We start from the raw sequence: 18,946 nt of genomic DNA, 5'->3' as shown, positions 1-18,946 counted from the left end.
AACAAATAGAGACGAATAAATTTAAACTCGACGATACACGTAAAACATCTGAGCATTACTTGACAAAACTGTGCCATGTAGGCTACGTGCTCAGCGGGTGGGCGTCAGGGAGGGGCGGTTTCGATTCACTCCATGTTTTGTGGGAGGCTGGCTCATGTATCAGCATGATTATAATACACCATAGCCGGCTGGCCTATCAGCATGAAGAACAACAAGGCATGGTATGAACACACATGGCTTCCCGCTCATTGTAGTTGGCAAGATTATGTGGAAGTGCAGCATGCCATTTCAGTAAATCGTCTCTTTACAATTGTATAGTATGCTTAAGCTACAGTATTTCTTCATTCGAGATGCAAAACGCAGTTCATGCGTATAACAATAATAATAATAAAAAAAAACTGATGAAGCTAAGCGCATTTCATTTCAATTGCTCTTAGCAGTCTGTATGGTATGTCAGCTTGAGATAAAAATATCAAACCGTGCACAGCCAATGGGGAGACTCCAACACTGAGGGGGTTGGACAATGCGACGGGCGTGTTTGAGCTCTTTAAGCGCCTGAAGGCACGACGAGTAAGCAGCAAGTATTTTTTAATGACATCTCATATTTACCGAAAGAGAGAGGGGGCTGTACTTGACAAGGCTATCTCTATGAAAAATTAAAATGTTCTTATCAAACTTCAAGACCTATTTGTTTTCCCGCAAAGCTTTATTCCCCTTAATACTGCACAATTTGACCTCTTTAGGCTTCAAGAGCTGCAACTGATAACTTGACTGCTGGTGGGTATGAAAAATTGACAGTATACTTCTGTATTGAATGTACACCTGCCTTTCATGCTCTCCCCTAGACATTTCACATCGGGCCCAATTAAAGTTATTGGCAAGCTGACTGAATTAGGTGAATACGACCATGATTGCAGAAACCATATACCTACTCAAATATACTGCACGTCGCTGGATGGGCCTTAATCGGAATATAGTGTACATGGAAACGTAGTGGCTGACAGTGAGATAAGGATTGGATAGGACATTTCTTATCGGTTCTAAATGTTAAAACCCCCATACAATCATGTTTAGGAAGGGGTTGGGAGTGGCTTGCAATGTAATTCACAACAGTGATCAAACTGAAGCTCCTGTCAGTTTTTGTTTGCTTTTTGTATTGCAAAACAACTTCTGAGACACTGGACTATACTGCCAACTACACTAGTCCCAAATGAGAAGTGAACCTTTTCTTGTATAGTACTTCAAAGGCAAATTCAAGCAGTGACAAGACAACCTAGGCTGTAAGGCACATGCAGTTGTAAGCCTTTTGATTATATTTTGCTGCCTGAACACATGTGTAGGCTACTAAAAGGGTATTTGTAATATGTGAAAACGTCACTCAGATTATCTAACAAAACACTAAAATATTGATGGCTCATACAAGAAGTGGAATAACGCTCAAGATTTACCGTAGATCCCAGAAACTGCTTTACAAAACCTCAATTTCTTAAACAAACAAGAAAATGTCACGTATGCAGCCTACACATAGCCTAAACAACCAAGGAGAGGGAGAGAGAGAGACAGTGGTCATTTTTAGGTAGTTGTAGAATCAAGTCACATGCCGATCACAGGTCAGGGAAGTGTTGAAAAAGCCCCAGGCAGCCAGAGGCACGAGCATTGAGACGGATCCGAGGAGGAAGTGGAGTTTTGTGTGCTCTCGGGTCCAGGGCACGGCTTCACATGACTGTCAGCAGCACAGAGTGAACGTGGGAGGAGGGGAGGGAAAATGGGAGAAAGAGTAGGCTACACACACAGACACACACACTCAAGAAATGAGTAAGCAGAACTAGGCCTACAGCAGCCCTGACTGGAGAGGGAGGGGGGTGGTCTGCCTTTCCTGTTATTCACGCCAGGCTTTTACAGGACATGTGTACCTCGACCAACTTCCTGCGACAAAAAATCAAGACTGAAGCCCTCCAGGCACAGGACATCCGACAAAACTTCATGAACCTGTGTTTACAGGCAAAACGAAAATAGGTTAGTACTGCGAAGGAGCTGTCGACATGACCCACTGTTCCATAATGCAGTTTGAAAACTAGGCTCCCTCTAGTGGTAGAAAAGGGAATTTAAAAGCTTACATGTGGTAGAATACCACACACTGCGTGGGTAGAAAATGTTAATATAGTAAAAAACATACTTACTTTGACAGTGATGTCTTCAATGACAATAATTGAAGTGATGCTCAACATCAGGTAACACTATCTTTCTCTGACTTGCTAAGAGATCTCTCGAAATGGTCCCCAACACTTCAAATCTAATTCTAAATTTGTATGACTTTCATAAGTCTATATTCATTAAAAACTAATACACACACACACACACACACACACACACACACACACTCACACAATACTTCTAATACAACAAAGCGAACATGACTAAATTCATAAAAAAAAAAACATTTATTTGAAAATTAGGTGAAATAGATTTCAAACAAACCGTATTTGCGAGATCAGTCATTTAAAAAAAAATCTCGGGGTCCTAATATAATCATAACACAAGACTGGTATGTTGTAAGGCAAGTGTCTACACAGAGATATGGAGCAAACCGGGGAGCCAAATCCCCCTCCCCATCAGAGAGGGCTGGAAGCGGTGCGGAGGAGGGTGTTCTTCAGGCAGGTACACAGCTGGTTCATCAGATCCTTGTTCTGGCCCTCCACAAAGTGCATCTCCACCAGCACGTCGGCCCCCTGGACCTTCACGTTCAGCAGGCTCTTGAACAGGAAGCTCTGCACCAGGCCGGGGCTCTGGGGCTGGGAACCTGCTGCTCCTGCTCCTGCTGTGGCTTCCTTTGGGCCAGGGAGGGCTTCCACTTCCACATCCTGTGAGGAGTGGCTGACCTCCGGTGTGACGGGAGCCTCTTCCTGTGTGTTGGGAGACTCCATGCTGACATCCAGTGGCCCCTGCTCCCCAAGCTCGCCTGCCTGAGCTCCAGAGTGATGCCCGTTGCTGTCCTGCTCACCCGCTGGTGCTGACTGGCACACCTCCCCTGAGGGCTGGGGACCTTGCTGGTTCTCCGTCTCGTGGGCTGCTGCTGTGGGCTGTGTGTCGGAGCCCTGAGCTGCTGCCGAGGGGACGGCGGCGCCGGGGGAGAGCGACTCGTTCTGCTGCCGGTTCTGCTCGCGCCGCCTCTGCCGCATGTGGACCCAGGTGTTCTCCACGGCCGTCAGGAAGAGACTGAGCTCGGCCTCGCCGCTGGGGACGCGCTTGTGAAGAATCTGAGAGAGCAGAGAGAGAGAGGCATTAATTCAATTCAATTCAGTTTTATTTATAAAGCGCCTTTCGTGCAAACAGCAATACAAGGTGCTTAACAACAGCACTAAGAAATAAGGTAAAACAAAAAGAATGATAAGAGCAATAAAATAAGTGTAAAAATAAGAATAAAAATCAAGGTGCAAAAGTCATAAAATATGAAGACATGTGTACACACGTGCATATGCTACAGAACAGACACATCAAGACCTAAAATTCCAGAACGGACAGGGATTTAAGAGAAAGCAAGACTAAAAAGGTATGTCTTAAGATGTTTCTTAAAAAGTTAAACTGATTGGACCATCCTTAGCGCAAGTGGCAGGCTGTTCCACAGGGCAGGACCATAGTGAGCGAAGGCTGCCTCCCCATGTGTTTTGGTCCTCACCCTGGGAGTAACTAGGAGGCCGGAGTCTGAGGATCTGAGTGGCCGTGATGGAAGGTACGGTGAGAGCAAGTCAGACAGATACACAGGCGCAAGTCCATTTAGGGCTTTAAAAACCAAGAGTAAGACCTTAAAATCAATTCTAAAACTGACAGGGAGCCAGTGAAGGGATTCTAGGATAGGGGTAATGTGAGCTCTCTTTTTGGTCTTGGTCAGCACACGTGCTGCTGCATTCTGAATTAACTGCAGCTTGTTAATATTTTTTTTTTGAAAGGCCAGTGAAGAGGGCGTTACAGTAATCAAGCCTGCTAGTAATAAAAGCATGTACCAGCTTTTCTGTGTCAGCCTGGGCGAGCAGAGGCCGCATTTTAGAAATATTTCTTAGATGGTAAAAAGCACAACTGGTGACATGATTTATATGTGACTCAAAGTTCAGGTCCGGGTCAAGGAGCACACAAAGGTTTTTGGCCAGGGGTTTGATGTTCTGTGCCAGGGTGCTTACATTTTTACTGATAAGTTCCCTCTGAGGCTTAGGGCCAATAACTAAAACTTCTGTCTTGTCTTTGTTCAGTTGTAGGAAGTTATTAGACATCCAGGTATTCATTCGTTCAATGCACTGAATGAGATTGGCAATAGGGCTGGTGTTGTTGGGGGAGACAGAAAGGTAAAGCTGGGTGTCATCAGCATAGCTATGGAAGTCAATCCCATGTCTCCTGATAATGTTTCCCAGTGGGAGCATGTACAGACTAAATAGAACTGGCCCGAGAATGGACCCTTGAGGGACACCGCATGTGATGGGAGTGGTGGCAGAGGAGTGGTCACTAAGGGAGACAAAGAAATCTCTGCCGGAAAGATATGTCCTGAACCAATTAAGGGCAGACCCAGATAGGCCAACATGATGCTGTAGCCTGCTGAGAAGCAAGGCATGGTCTACCGCAGCGGTCTGCAACCACATTCCTAACCGGGCCGTAGCCTACGACAAGAGTTTAAAAAAAATGCATGCAAACTAAATAAACTCAATTTAATTCGCAATAATGTCACATTCGCAATAATACCCACTGACGATGGTGAGCCAGATACCTCAAAGAAAAAGAAGGGGTCATTCAATACTAAAATATGACGAAGTCGATTTAAAATATGGTTTTGCAGAGACCGGTGACTCGGATGCACCAAGTCCTTTATGTGTGGTATTTGGCGATAAGTTGTCAAACGAAGCAATGAAACCATCAAAGCTAATTCGACATCTAGAGTCCAAGCATCCTACACTTAAAGACAAACCCCTTAAGTTCTTTGAGCGTAAGAAACGCGAAGCAAGAAGGACAAAAAACTAAGTATAAGTATATATACTTTTTTGATCCCGTGAGGGAAATTTGGTCTCTGCATTTAACCCAATCGGTGAATTAGTGAAACACAAACAGCACACAGTGTACACACAGTGAGGTGAAGCACACACTAATCCCGGCGCAGTGAGCTGCCTGCTACGACGGCGGCGCTCGGGGAGCAGTGAGGGGTTAGGTGCCTTGCTCAAGAGCACTTCAGCCGCGGCCCACTGGTCGGGGCTCGAACCGGCAACCCTCCGGTTACAAGTCCAGAGTGCTAACCAGTGGGCCACAGCTGCCCCACAACTAGTACGTAAAGCAACCACATCGGTGAACGTGGCTGCGCTAAAAGCCTCATAGTGGCTAGTCGGATTGCTAAATTTAAGAAGCCCTTTACTATTGGGGAAGAGTTAATTCTGCCTGCTGGTAAAGGCATGTGCAATGAACTCCTTGGGGAGGCTGCAGCTAAAAAAATAGCCCAGGTACCGCTTTCTGCAAGCACTGTCCATAGGCGAATTGATGATATGTCAGAGGATATTGAGGCACAGTTGTTAGAGAGGGTGAATGGGTCACCGTGGTGCGCTATCCAAGATGCTATGACATATTCGGGTTGCTTAATGACCTCAACCTGTCACTGCAGGGGAGAATAACGACTGTCTTTAAACTGGCAGATCAAGTCGCTGATTTGTGGGTACGACGTGTGAATCGGGGTGTATTTGATTTGTTCCAAACAGTAGTGGGGGTTTTGGGAGAGACTGAGGCAGGGCCCTTTCTCTCGCAGCTGGTGCGCGATCACCTTGTTGCGCTTTCAAATGAGTTTGAACGTTATTTCCCATTCTCCAAAGATCCACGGCAAACCAATGAGTGGGTCCGCAACCCATTTGTCAATATCCCGATTAGTCCTAACTTGTCAGCGCAGGAGGAAGAGCAGTTGATCGAAATTGCAAATGACGGTGGTCTTAAGAGTGTGTAGGCTATGAGGAAACCTCTCTGGCGGGTTTTTGGATGAAAACCAAAGCAGAATATCCCGAGAAAAGCTGAAAAACGCTCCCATTTCCCACCACGATCTATCTAGGCCAGGTTTTCGGCAATGACTGCAACTTAGACCAAATTTGCGCAATCGACTGGACATTTCAAAACACACTGAGGGTGTCACTGTCTTCCATCACCCCCAGATGGAACCTTCTTGTTGCAGGGAAACAAGCACAGGGCTCCCACTGATTATATTCGTAATGCACGTTTAGTTCCCATGTTTTGTTACCATATTTTGTTAAGCATGTTCACACATGATAGATGTAGCTTTATGTAGTTCGTTACCTTTACTGTTCATACTAGCTAGTTACTGTTCATACGAGCTAGTTCTTTTCAAGTAATGCATGCACAACACGGAACATGGAATCTCCGGAACCCCCCTCCCACCACCGGTCCATGGAAAAAAAAATGGGAATCAAACCGGTCCATGGTACATAAAAGGTTGGGGACCCCTGGTCTACCATATCAAAGGCAGCGCTCAGATCAAGCGGTACAAGAATGGAGGGAAGGTTGTTGTCCATGTTTAATCCAATATCATTGACTACTTTAAGTAGGGCTGTCTCGGTGCTATGGTGGGGGCGGAAACCAGACTGTAGCTTCTCAAAAATGCTGTTCAAGTTTAAGTGGTCATATAGCTGTTTGTAGACAACTTTCTCAAGGATTTTACCAAGAAAAGGGAGGTTTGAGATGGGACGGTAGTTATTTAGAATTTGTGGATCCAGGGTGCTCTTTTTTAGGAGAGGTTTTACAATTGCAGTTTTCAGCGACTGAGGGAACTCGCCAGTGCTGAGAGAGCAGTTCACTACCTGGAGCACATCATCTTCAAGACAGCTGAAAACTGTCTTAAAAAAGTTGGTGGGTATGGGATCAAGCAGGCATGTAGAAGGTTTCAATTGCATAACAATTTTCCTGAGCATGTCTTTGTCAATCATGACAAACTTAGACATAGTGACTCTGGGCCCAGGGACAGTGATCAGAGACTGGAGCTCAATGTCATTCAGTGTGGTATGGTTAAGATTCAGCCTAACCTCCACCTCTCAAAGCAAACCAAAGCAAAGCTTTCTTCAGCTGACACTAAAAGATACTAGAAATACAATTAATAACTGATTAACAGTAGATTACAAATCAACACATAACTGTACCCATATTAGTTTGTTCATAATCATTATCCTAGCCTATAATTAACATCATCTTAGCCTTAACCTAACATCCCAAAGGTTTCAAGGCAATTACAAAGGCAATTTCATTCTACATCCTAAAGTGATATTTAATTGAATTTATACTTAGCCTAACTCTATGAGCATAGCCTACATACGGCATATAAGCAGCAGTAAACTGGAATGTTTTGAGTGAGTGTGTACTGTAGGCATGTGTAAAGTACCTGCAGGTCTTTGAGTGTCTTCTCCATCCAGACAGTGACTGTGTGCACATCGCTGCTCTCCGAGCAGGTTGCGGAAGAGGAAGATGAGGTGGAAGAGGAGGGCAGAGAGGAGGCTTTGATCTGCAGTTCTCGGACCGTGGGCTGCAGAATGGTGAAGGCCAGTGGCTTGCGGGCTTTCTCCATCTTGCGCTTCTTACTCGGGGGAGACTAAGCCACAGGCAAGGAGAGGAAGAGGAGGAGGAGGAGGAGGATGACATCATTACACATTCAGGTTACAGAGCTTAAGGCGAGAACACAAACACCATTGTTCTAAAATGAAATAGCAGACAGACTGCTACGCTAAGGTTACTCATTGTTTAGTTTGTAATCTATTGACAAATGCTATAGAAATACTTCACTAACCTTAGTCTCAGTTTAAGATTTTCATTAGGTTTAATTTTAGTATTCAGTATGTTCACATCTAAATGTGTTTATCTAAACTAGGTCAATATTTCCTAAATCACATCACATCACATCACATCAACGTAAGAAATCTCCACAATATCAAATGTACCACTGGTATTTCTCATACAGTCCTTTCAGCCTAAGAACAGATACAGCGACAAGAATAGAGATTAGAGAACAGGGGAATTAATCTATGTCAGATATTTTGGCAGTGACTAATAGCGTGGACAGCACACCCTGTGCACTCTCATTCTGTCATACCTGCATACCAGGAGAGCCAAAGCAGTGATGTAACTGATAAGAACACATACTACATTCAACTCATGTACTGTTATGACCGTCCACTGCGTTACCAGAGGCTGCAAGCTAAAAGAAAAAAAAGAAGAAAAAAAACTGACTTGATCACCACAAGGGGGCAGCAACACACAAGTGAATGGTCCCCAGTTGCATCACCCTTTGACCTTGTCTTCTGAGAAGGCAATAACACCCCCTCCCCTATTTTCATCCCAGCTTAGAAAAACAACCAGCAGGATTCTGGCTGCCTTGAGCTCAAACGCACTATTGTTTCACACCACACACGTCTGAACACGCCCGCAGTATGGGCCGCTTTGAGAATTAATGGGAGATTTATGAGAATATTTAGAATTCGTCCACACAAACAAGGCCAAAGCCGCTGGGCCACAAGAGGAGGATAACATTCAGTTACCCTTCAGGGGGCGAGAGTGCTGTTACTGCAGCTTTGGCATGCGAGCGCAGTTGTGCAGCATAGCCCACATTCCAAACATATCCAGGGCCCTCTCACAAGTCACTCTGACACACAGGCACACACACTGATACTTACACACACAGGAACACAAGTCATAAACCATGGCCAACACCCCCTGCCTCAGACAAACAGTGTATCCTCTGGTTTGACCTCAGGAATACTCATAAACACACCACAGACGAGGAGATGTTCTTAGAATGGAGAACAGAGAACACACAGACACAGACACAGACACAGACACACACACACACATACCGAGCATGATGAGGCAGCACCACCATTTATCAGTCAAGTGAGCCGAGACAATCTTCACCAAAAACAATGATGTCAGAGATAAGGTGATGGAGATATGTGGAGAGAGAGGGGAGGCAGAGGCTCAGACCGCATGGTGTGGATGTCGCTGATATGGAGCAAACAAGAGTGAGAGCAGAGGGAGGGAAAGACAAACAGAGAGAGTGTGAAAGGGGGAGAGAGATTGCGAAAAGGTGTGAGAGAGAGAGAGCAAAAGGGGGATATGGAGAGAGAGAGAAAAAGTGAGAGAGAGAAAGGATGAGAAAGAGAGAGAGAAATGAAGACAGTCACGCATTCCCATCTCTGGCTTCTTTCCCTGAAGGCCAAGACACGTCATTGGCTGAGTCACTGACACCATTATGCAGAGAAAGCAAGTGAGCATGAGAGATGATCGAGGGAGCAAGAGAAAGAGAGATATTTAGGGAGAGAGTGTGAGTGAGTGAGTGAGAAAGAGAGAGAGAGAGATGCAGAGGGATTGTCTTAAAGGCATCACGCTGGCTTAAAGGTCTCGTGAGTGACTGGTCTCTGCTTCTCACTTAGACCCAGACAGCCCACAGCATGAGTCACTACGACTACCACACACAGTCACAGACACACACAGCCCAAAGCCCAGAGCAGGCTCCCCTACTACTCCCACATCACTCAGCCACTGGACACTCTCACTGACCAAAGCTGCCACACCCAAAGCCTCCACTGCTCACCAGAAATACGACAGAAATGAACGCAATACTGCAAGTGTGGGAGTAAGTGTGTGTGTGTGTGTGTGTGTGTGTGTGTTTGATCTACTAAAAGGACCATAATTCGTCTTCACTCATTAACCCTTTGGCCCATCCCTCTCTCTCTCTCTCTCTATCTGTCTCTCTCTCTTCTCTAACTCTGTGCTGCCCTGTGACCTAGCCAGCATCCGCTGCTCTAACTAAATGAGCCCTGGTGTTCAGACGCCTAACGTCACGTCACACTAATCACATTACAGCAGAGACTGCTCAGCTAATCCCCCATCAATCAGCTCTGCTCTGAGAGAGCGCTCTGCCTTTGGTCAGACACACACACACATGCACATTAACCATTTACACACACACACACCCCAACCACTAACCACTTTAAAACACCCCATCCCAGTTTCAAACATTTTTTCCAGAGATTTTCATTTAAAGTTTGCTAACAATTTCACAATTACAGTATCTAGCAGGCTGCACACTAAAGAATGTCCTCACTGTCATTCTACAATGCAGCACAAGGGGGCCCTGTTCCATGACTTTTCACGCCCCACGCCCCTGCAATGACATTGGTGTTTATTCGGTGCGGCGTGCCGATATGTCCTTAATGTCCACGCGTTGATGCGGAGGGACAGGGCTGTATGTGGGCTGTTATTGTCGTGATATCAGCAGTGGAACAGACTGAGGAGAGCGTTTCTGCTGACGCGAGCCACAATGGCCTTATTTCATCAATGACGCCCCGCATGAGTGTGAAGTGAAATGACTTCTGCTCTTCATATGGCCAAACCATTTCCATATTTAATTTGTCCGTCTAATAAGGGGCCGCAAAGCTGCCGCTTTCCATTATATTTCTTTGTGTTTCTCATAGACATACACACACACACACACACAATCAAAAAGCCTTCTGCTCACATTGAAAGGGAAAAAAAACACTGAGGAAAAAAAAATCAATAAAATCCATCAGGCCGGCCTGTCTGAGCACAGCACATCCTAAACACAGAGTTGTGTACTCATGCACACTGCACAGACACACACACACACACACACACACACACACACACACGTGCACGCTGCCACGCTGCATGAACGCACACACTAATTCACCCCCTCCCACACACACACTCACAAATCTCTGTCTTTTTATCAGGGTACTGCTTTTAGCCCCTCCTCTACAGTAATTCACCGTCTCTTCTCTCCCTCATTTTATTCATCCCTTCTCCCTCCTTCCCTCCCTCCCTCCCTCCATTCTCTCTCTCTCTCTACGCTGGTCAGGGATGGTCCATTATTTATCTGACACACTTATCCCTGCCTCATCTTTCCTCCAGCTCACGCGGGCGTGCTGCACGCAGTGGTGACAAGAGCCCCAGACAAAAGCTGGGGGCTCCGGTGAGATGACAGCCGCGCTCTCCGCCGACACAATGTGCATCACAATCCATACCACCATCAGCTCTGCCCTTGCCCCACTTTTCCAAACCAGCAGGGAGGACCCAGCCTCCACCCCCAGCACCACACACTACACTCAGAGACTGGGGGCAAAAAAAAAGTAATTGAGAAGTATGGTATGGGCAGATAAAATAAGGTCATTATTCAATTATTGAGCACGATTGGTGGAGGCAGAGATAGCTATTTAACCTTGGGGTTTGTGACAGGGAGGTTTTTTTTATAATCAACCCCCAACCCTTCCCTATTCATAGTCAAGCCCTGGCAAAGCCTGCCTTACGTGGTGACCTTTGCCCCGTCAGCCTTCAGCTCACCATCTGGACTGAGTACCGGACAAGCGTTCGGCCTCTCAGCAGTCATGCCTACCCATCACATGTCTCATACAGGAGCCTCTCCTCTTCTGTGCCTTCGTGTCTTTGTGTAGAGCTGTTATCTCTGTATCTCCCTAGATCTCACTAGGTCCTGTCCTCCTGTTGCCATGTCTCCCTCTTTGTGACACCTTCACAAAAGGCCTCCTTATCCTCCTTTCTTTCATTGTCTTTCACCGTTTCTTATATTTTCTCCCTTTTATTCTGTCTTTCTTTCATTTCATTTCTTTCATTGTGTCTTTCCTTCACTTGTTCCCTCCCTATAATGAAGGGGATCAGATTCAGAGCAGGCCTCTCACGGCCGCCCCTGCTGTATGTTTTCATGTCCGGTTGAAAGATCGAGCTGTCAGCCAGATTGATTTGGCTTCCATGCTGTCCGCTAATGGGCCATAACCTGGGATTCACACACCCTCTGACTGGGGTGGCCGAGCAAGAAACAGGTCCTACATTTGTGTGTGTGTGGGGGGGCTGTAAGAAAGGGAGGGAGAGAGAAAGGGAGTAAGTTGGGGATGGAGGAAGCAAACAAAGGAGGGAGAAAAGAAAGAAGAGGTGAGATGGATGTACACACAGCACAGAAGCAGGTGTAAGCGAGAGAATAAGATGAATGGAGAGGTGAATGGAGGGAGGGAAAAAGGGAGGGAGGGAGGGTGAGATGGGGCGTGTTGCTGTGGTGTGTGTGGACACAGGTGTGCAGCCTTTTCTGTATCCATGCAGGGCTTTCAGGCCGACCTGGGACTGCTGGCGAGCCGCACAGGAGCTACAGGGGCTGGGTCGAAGAGGGTGGATAAGGGTGGGAGCATGGAGAGACGAGGAGAGGAGAGGAGAGGAGAGGAGAGGAGAGTGGGTGGAGAGGAGAGGAGAGTGGGGCTGGGAGAGGCAGAAATGTAGGCCAATCTTTCTGCTCAAGTGCTTTTGAGGGTGTGCGAGGGGGGGAAAGACATCTGGGGCTGGGAGAGCTCTTCCAAGGGTCCTCAACAATCCTTCACACGCCACCCCTCTTCCTCCACACCCCGGAGCTCCGGTCTACCCATCACCCCCTTTTCTTTTCCTCCTCTGCCGCCTTCTTCTTCCTCCTCTTTCACTACTTCTTCCCTGAGAGGTTTTTGGCTCTGCCCTATGCTCCCACCACCCCAGCAACTGTTGCCAGGGTTACAGCGAATTAGGAAACGCAAACACCCGAGCACCCAGGAAGAGGGCTAAGTGTAGCAAATGGAAAGGCCTTGGGGGAATGCATTATTAACACACGCAAAAGGGCAGGGGGCCTCTGCATATTCAGCAGGTATGGCTTCCCCGGCTGAACTGGGAACAGCCTCTAAGACCTGAGGCAAAGTTGGGATGCATCACATTTGCATGTGGGTGCTACCGCTCTGACCCCCACTGTGACCTGTAGGGCATGCGAAGACTGATCAAGTCCATGGCGTCTTCATACAAGAAGCTGTTGTTGCCATCTGGGTAGGAATCATGGTGCTAGCCAAATGACATGCTATGTTTTGGAGCTTTGCCATATTGAATTCCTACAGAACATTTCTGATTATATTATTTTATCCACGTGTTAATCAGTGGTACATTTGTGTACTGTTCTGTAGTCTGTTCTAGGGTGTTGGTACTGTGATTGTGATCTGTCTACTGTGGCCCTGAGAGAAATGTCTACATTAGATTTGTTTTTTTTTTAATAATGGAGTGAGTGCACACAGCTTACCGGTACAGACACGTCGTCGTAGAAACTCCAGGCTAGAGCCCAGCGCATGGTGCGTCCCTGATAGAACTCGGTGTGGGTCACTTTAGTCACCTGCAGGAGACGCGCACAGGACACACACAAGCACAGGGGAGTGAGCAGAGCAGCCCACTGACCTACATATACAGGGGGAAAAAAACAAGCCAGACACACCACACAGCCCAGACGCAACAACAACAAAGGACAACACGGCTCTTTTAAGGGCTGGAGTTTCACAGTCAACAGTGAATCAATTTGTCATAGTTTGGAGGTTTTGGATTGAGTTCCTGCTAACACGTTTGCTGAAATAATCTGTCAGTGGTCAATCTTTGGTTTAATTTTACTTCAACGATGCAGGCGGTTACTGTTAAATTGCTATTTTTGCATACTGGAAATGATGCTGGTGTGCCTGGAATGTTTCACAAAGAAACATGTCATGCATAAATATTGGCGATATGAAAACACCGCCCACTCCTGAACATATGTCTGGCAAATGGTGCGATCCTGAGAGACGGCTGAATCGCTTCCATATGACACACAGGCATGTGACCCCTTGACATGCATACACATACAGCAGCTAGATTAATGAATTAGCTAAGCTTCCATCGTGTATATGCCACATATAGTATATGTTGTGTGAGCCAACGTTGAAACTTAATATAGGCAAATTTACAAAGCATACATTTGTGAAGAGAAACATTAAACAGATTAAAAATGTGGTGAAGGGAGGTCAGCTTCCAGGCATGTTGAAGAATTCAAGGAATGTGCCGGGCCTTTGACTGATGAAGTGCACTCATGTTAAAGATAAAAGCATACAGAAATAGAGAGAGGGAGAGAGAGAGAGGAGAGAGAGAGAGAGAGAGAGAGAGGGAAAAGAGAGAAGGAGCAAGAGTACTGCATTAGCATATTAATTACACTCTCATTACATAGACACACAGAAGAACCGGAGGGAACACCCTCGCTTTTTTTTTTACTCTCTCACTGGAAGTTAGCCAATGATGCACTTTCTCTGATGAATCGTGACAGGATTTCTGACACCTCTTGATGAGAAGTGAGTGAGTGGTGTGTGTCCATGCGAGTGTGTGTGGTGTGTGGGTGTGTGTTTTGGGCGTGGCATACTCAGCGACGTGTCTGGCCTGTGAGGAGACAGCTGATTGACAAGGGAATAATAACTTGTGAGCTGTGCCGATATCGCTCATTCACAGCTATCAGTAGCTTTGGCAACACCCGGGGCAGGGACTCTGTGTGTGTGTGTGTGTGTGTGTGTGTGTGTGTGTTTGTGTGTGTGGTGGCTAAGGACTGCGTCCAGTCCGACAGAAGCTAATGAGCTCTGATGAACCCCTCAATTCGTCCCGCCTTTTAAAAAGCTCCACTAATGCGATCAACCAGCTTGTGCCCATTCTGTAACGCAATTAGACACAAATTTGGTGCCATTAACCTGCGATCTGCTTCCCACCCCCCACACACCCCCGTCCCCCAGGGGCCACATGAGAGGCAACGGAGACGAGGCTGCGCATCCTCAAGCCAACAGGCCCGACTTCTCCTCCCCCATCACATTCACTTTCTGACAGTCAGCCTGGTCATTTTGCGTGTGAACACTGCAATACAAAAGTGAATTTAAAGGTTGTATCAGCGTGGCCCCAGCGGTGGCGCGACTGGCTGGGGCACCTGCACCGTGCGCTGGCGACCCGGGTTGGTTCCCCATGGTCCTAACCCCTCACTGCTTCCCGAGCGCCGCCATTGTAGCAGGCAGCTCACTGCGCCGGGATTAGTGTGTGCTTCACCTCACTGTGTGTTCACTGTGTGCTGTTTGTGTTTCACTAATTCACTGATTGGGTTAAATGCAGAGACCAAATTTCCCTCACGGGATCAAAAAAGTATATTTACATACTATACAATTAAAACTCTCCTAAACGCGCATCTCGTCGGTTATTGGTTGAAACTCTTTATTTTGCCTTTGAGTGGGTTGCCAACCCTTGTTGCTAGTAATTATTTTTGTGTACAGATCTCAGAGCCTAGGCTACCTACAGAGACGCGTTTTTTTGACTGTCTGCTTATGGGGCAGACAGCTAGCGGATCGTTAGGAAAGATTAGATGAATGTGATAATTTATGTTTGGGCCTTTTTTGGGCCTGAAATCGCTGATACAACCTTTAAGTATGTGCACATGAAGGGGGATACATAAGTGCAAAAGTCTTACGCTGTCTGGCATGTTTTGCTCTGGCAGTGTTGTGGGGACCACACGTATTCGTTTCTCATTCTCTTTGTTGGATTGCAGCCAGAGGTGCAGGAGATGTGTGCAGAGTATTGAAGGGCACCGAAAGCTGCCAGCAGATCCACCAATGTGTAAGAACTGGACCGGCTAATGGTAATTGTGGCACTGCTGTGTCGCCGGATCTAGTGGTCTGGGACTGGAACCACGGCCAGAAGAACAATTTGGTGCTTTTTAGTGCTGGTGTGTTTCCTGTGTGTTGGTTGTGTACTGCTGGGGAGAGCGAGAGGTGGATGAATGTGGTCATTGCTGTAGCGACAAATGTAGTAGCAGCCTGAGACTGTTGACCAGTACTGTATGTCTGTGCAATTCAGTGATGTGTGTATGCAGCATTTGAGTAGCTGTATTTTTCTGTGTTTGATCAACATTGTATGTGTGTGTGTGTGTGTGTGTGTGTGTGTGTGTGTGTGTGTATTGTGTATGTGCAGGTGAGGAGAGAGAGGTGTGCTGTAGTGTGTGCGGATGTGTCCTGTGTATATGTGAGGCCCTTTGATGTGGTCTCGGCGCTACCGGTGCTCACCCCTTGTTTTCGAAGCTCCTCCTTCAGCGGCGCCAGGCTGCACTTCTTCCCCAGCATGCAGCTGTACCACCTGCAATACACAACCCAGCAGAGCTCGGTCAGAGCTCCGGGCGCAGACTTCAAATGGGCTACGAGTCACCCGACCACTGGACCACTCCGCCCCCTCCCAACTTGTGCTGAGCTCTCAGGGTGAGGGGGGAAAGCCGTGCTATTTAATTAAGACTTGTGCCGGGGTGGGGTGGGGAGAAACACTGAGGAGAGAGCATAAAGAGGCATTGAAGAAAAAGCTTTGAAGTCACGTGGGAGAAAAAAATCCATTTTTATCCTCGCCGATTAAAAATGATGAGCTCTCCTCAATCGATAGCACGAGCCTCAGAGATGGGCAGCGTCGCTATGGTAAAGACACAGCAGGAGGTAGAGTGCTTACTTGCAATGCGACCAGTACGATCAGGTTGGTATGACTTCAACATCGATGATTCTGATCAGGAGACATACACATACACTGACTAGCATTACAGAAATATATCAAGACAACATACGTTTACATGAACAGTTTTTTGTCATTCCGATGAAACTATGAAATGATGAAACTTGTCTGTTTACAAGGGGTACATTCTATTCCGAACAGGTGCTCTCAAGCGCTTTGGAATCTTTGATCGGAATAACCGTTGTTGCCTACTATTCCTTGAGAAGATACAGCAGATTAAATTCCGATTAAAATTCTGACTGGATTAGGCATTTTTACTCCGATTGAGGTGTTCATATGATAATTTTTATTCCGATTGAGCTGTTATTCCATTTCTAATCGGATTAAAAGTGTCCACGTAACGTGACTAATGAGATTTATTTTCATGTGATTTCATTTATCAACCAACAAAACAAGTTTTATCTGCTCTTATGTCTTTTTGTAAATATATAGGCTGATGTATATTTATTGTAAATGTATTATTGTAAATGCTGATACATACAGTATATATTATAAATGAAATTCCATACAGTCTGGCTTTTGGACCAGCAGTATTAGGTGTTTTGTTGTTCTTCTTAAGACGAGATGAAACAGTAGTGAGGCAGTGAGCCTGCCCCTCCTAAGTCCGCCTGAGTGCTGTCAGCTCCCTGTGCCCGCCACCGCCGCCTGACAGAGGGCACAGCATGCAGGTCTCTAGGGGGCAGACGTGGCAGTGGAGGAGAGATGAGGAGAGGGGCGCAGGACTGGGAGGAGGAGGGGGGTACACATGGAGCCAGAGGGGGATGGGGGTGTGGGCGGAAGAGTCTCATTTCATTTTACTCCATAAAATATTAAAGAGTCCTAATATCCACAGATGTTATCCACTATGTCATGCAGATTGAAGCTAAACAGTCACAGTGCTTGACAGCTTCTCCTGATAAAGGGAATTTTCAATATTTATCAGACATTTTGGGCCACATGTATGCAATATCTCCCCCGGAATCTTGCCCATACTGAAAATGATTTCAAGTTACAATATCAGTGTTGCAGCCCTGCTGGCAAAGTCAGGGGTTTGGTGAAAGCACTCATTATGTGTGTGTGTGTGTGTGTGTGTGGTGGGTGAAGGGAGAGTGCCCTGCCCAAGTCTGGAGCTAATTGCAGCCCTGGTTCAGCGCTGGAGAGAGGGGAGCGGAATCTCAGCGGGCCAATCAGAGGGGCTTTTGGCTGCATCCGTGGGCACCTGGCGGAGCGGCTCATACACCACCACCCCCCCCCCCACCCCCCACATCCTCCTCCTCCCTCCCCAGCCAAAAACACACAGTGGGAGAGAGAGAGAGAGAGAGAGAGAGAGAGAGAGAGAGAGATGACGGAAAGCGCCTCCCTGTGAAAGCTTCTCATTTATCTCTACAAACAGACAGCACGGGCATGCCTACAGAGAAACATACACATGGAAATGTGTGCGCACACACACGCACACACACACACACACACACACACACTTCTACCCAAACTGTCCTCAAAAAATCCTCATCCAGAACACTCTGAGGAGTCTAGACACCTTTCTTATATTATGCATTTTGCTCAGCCCTTTGCATAAACATGTACACTTTCACTGTGTCACTGTGTCATCCACACACACCTACACACACCTACTCAGCGCGTCCCCACGGGGTGCCCAGGTGTGGCGTCTCTAATCAGCCATAATGGTGCCCCTCCCACCCCCTCCACCCTCACGCCATACTCCCCTCATCTCCGTCTCAGCCCACTGCTCTCCTGACAGCCCTCGCACACGGGGGGGGCCACCCTCCCAGTCCCACACACACACACACACACACCCCCTACTCCCACCATACACACATACACAAACTCTTCAGCCTCACCAAATGCATACATACATATCCCTCAACTCACACACACATACATATCCCTCAACTCACACACACACACACACTAATACCCTAAACCTACAAAAACACACTCATACGCCTCACATGACACACACACACAAAGCCATTCCCATTAGGGCAGTCTGCTACAGTCATGGGTAACTGTTTACTTTGTGTGCCAATTAATTAACCAAACTCAGGGTGACATATCCATCCCAGCACCCATCTGCCCCTGCTCCTCACACCACCTTTAATTAAGACTGAGAAAGGCCAGAGAGAGAGAGAGAGAGAGAGAGAGAGAGAGACACACACACACACACACACACACACACACACACAGCAGGAAAGGTGAAAATACCACACACACTCACTGGGGTCAGAGGTGGATAAAAAAAAACACAATAATTTAAGATTTTACAAAAATCTGCTGTGAAAAAAAAAACACACCCAGGAAATGGGACCAAGCCACAGCCTGAACCGACACGGCTAACAAACAAACATCCAAAAGAACAAACTTTTGGCTGAGTGCTCTTCTGCTCTGTAGGATGTGATGATCGCTGACCTGAATTTCCAACTTGCAAGTGAACAGCATCAGGCAGGTGGGCGTGAGTAATTCACCCAAATCCTGACTTCAATGAGCGTGAGCTATGAGATGATGGTGCGCCAGGGCAGAGTGTGTT

General features: G+C 46.9%; 1 protein-coding gene across 1 annotated transcript in view; it reads right to left on the bottom strand.

Moving 5' to 3' along the window:
* Positions 1 to 2,461: 2,461 nt before the first annotated feature.
* mettl16 (methyltransferase 16, N6-methyladenosin) overlaps positions 2,462 to 18,946 on the bottom strand; it is a 30,126-nt gene continuing 13,641 nt past the window's right edge. The window contains exons 8-11 of the mRNA XM_048265510.1: positions 15,936 to 16,005; positions 13,130 to 13,219; positions 7,406 to 7,612; positions 2,462 to 3,257 (exon numbers count right to left, since the gene is read on the bottom strand). Of these exons, the coding sequence (XP_048121467.1) occupies positions 2,613 to 3,257; positions 7,406 to 7,612; positions 13,130 to 13,219; positions 15,936 to 16,005 (1,012 nt within the window). The 3' untranslated portion in view covers positions 2,462 to 2,612. The remainder of the gene's footprint in view (positions 3,258 to 7,405; positions 7,613 to 13,129; positions 13,220 to 15,935; positions 16,006 to 18,946) is intronic.

This window comes from Alosa alosa, chromosome 15 (genome assembly GCF_017589495.1).
Source record: "Alosa alosa isolate M-15738 ecotype Scorff River chromosome 15, AALO_Geno_1.1, whole genome shotgun sequence".
NCBI classification, from domain to species: Eukaryota; Metazoa; Chordata; class Actinopteri; order Clupeiformes; family Clupeidae; genus Alosa; species Alosa alosa.
This window is presented reverse-complemented; position numbering and strand designations above follow the sequence as displayed.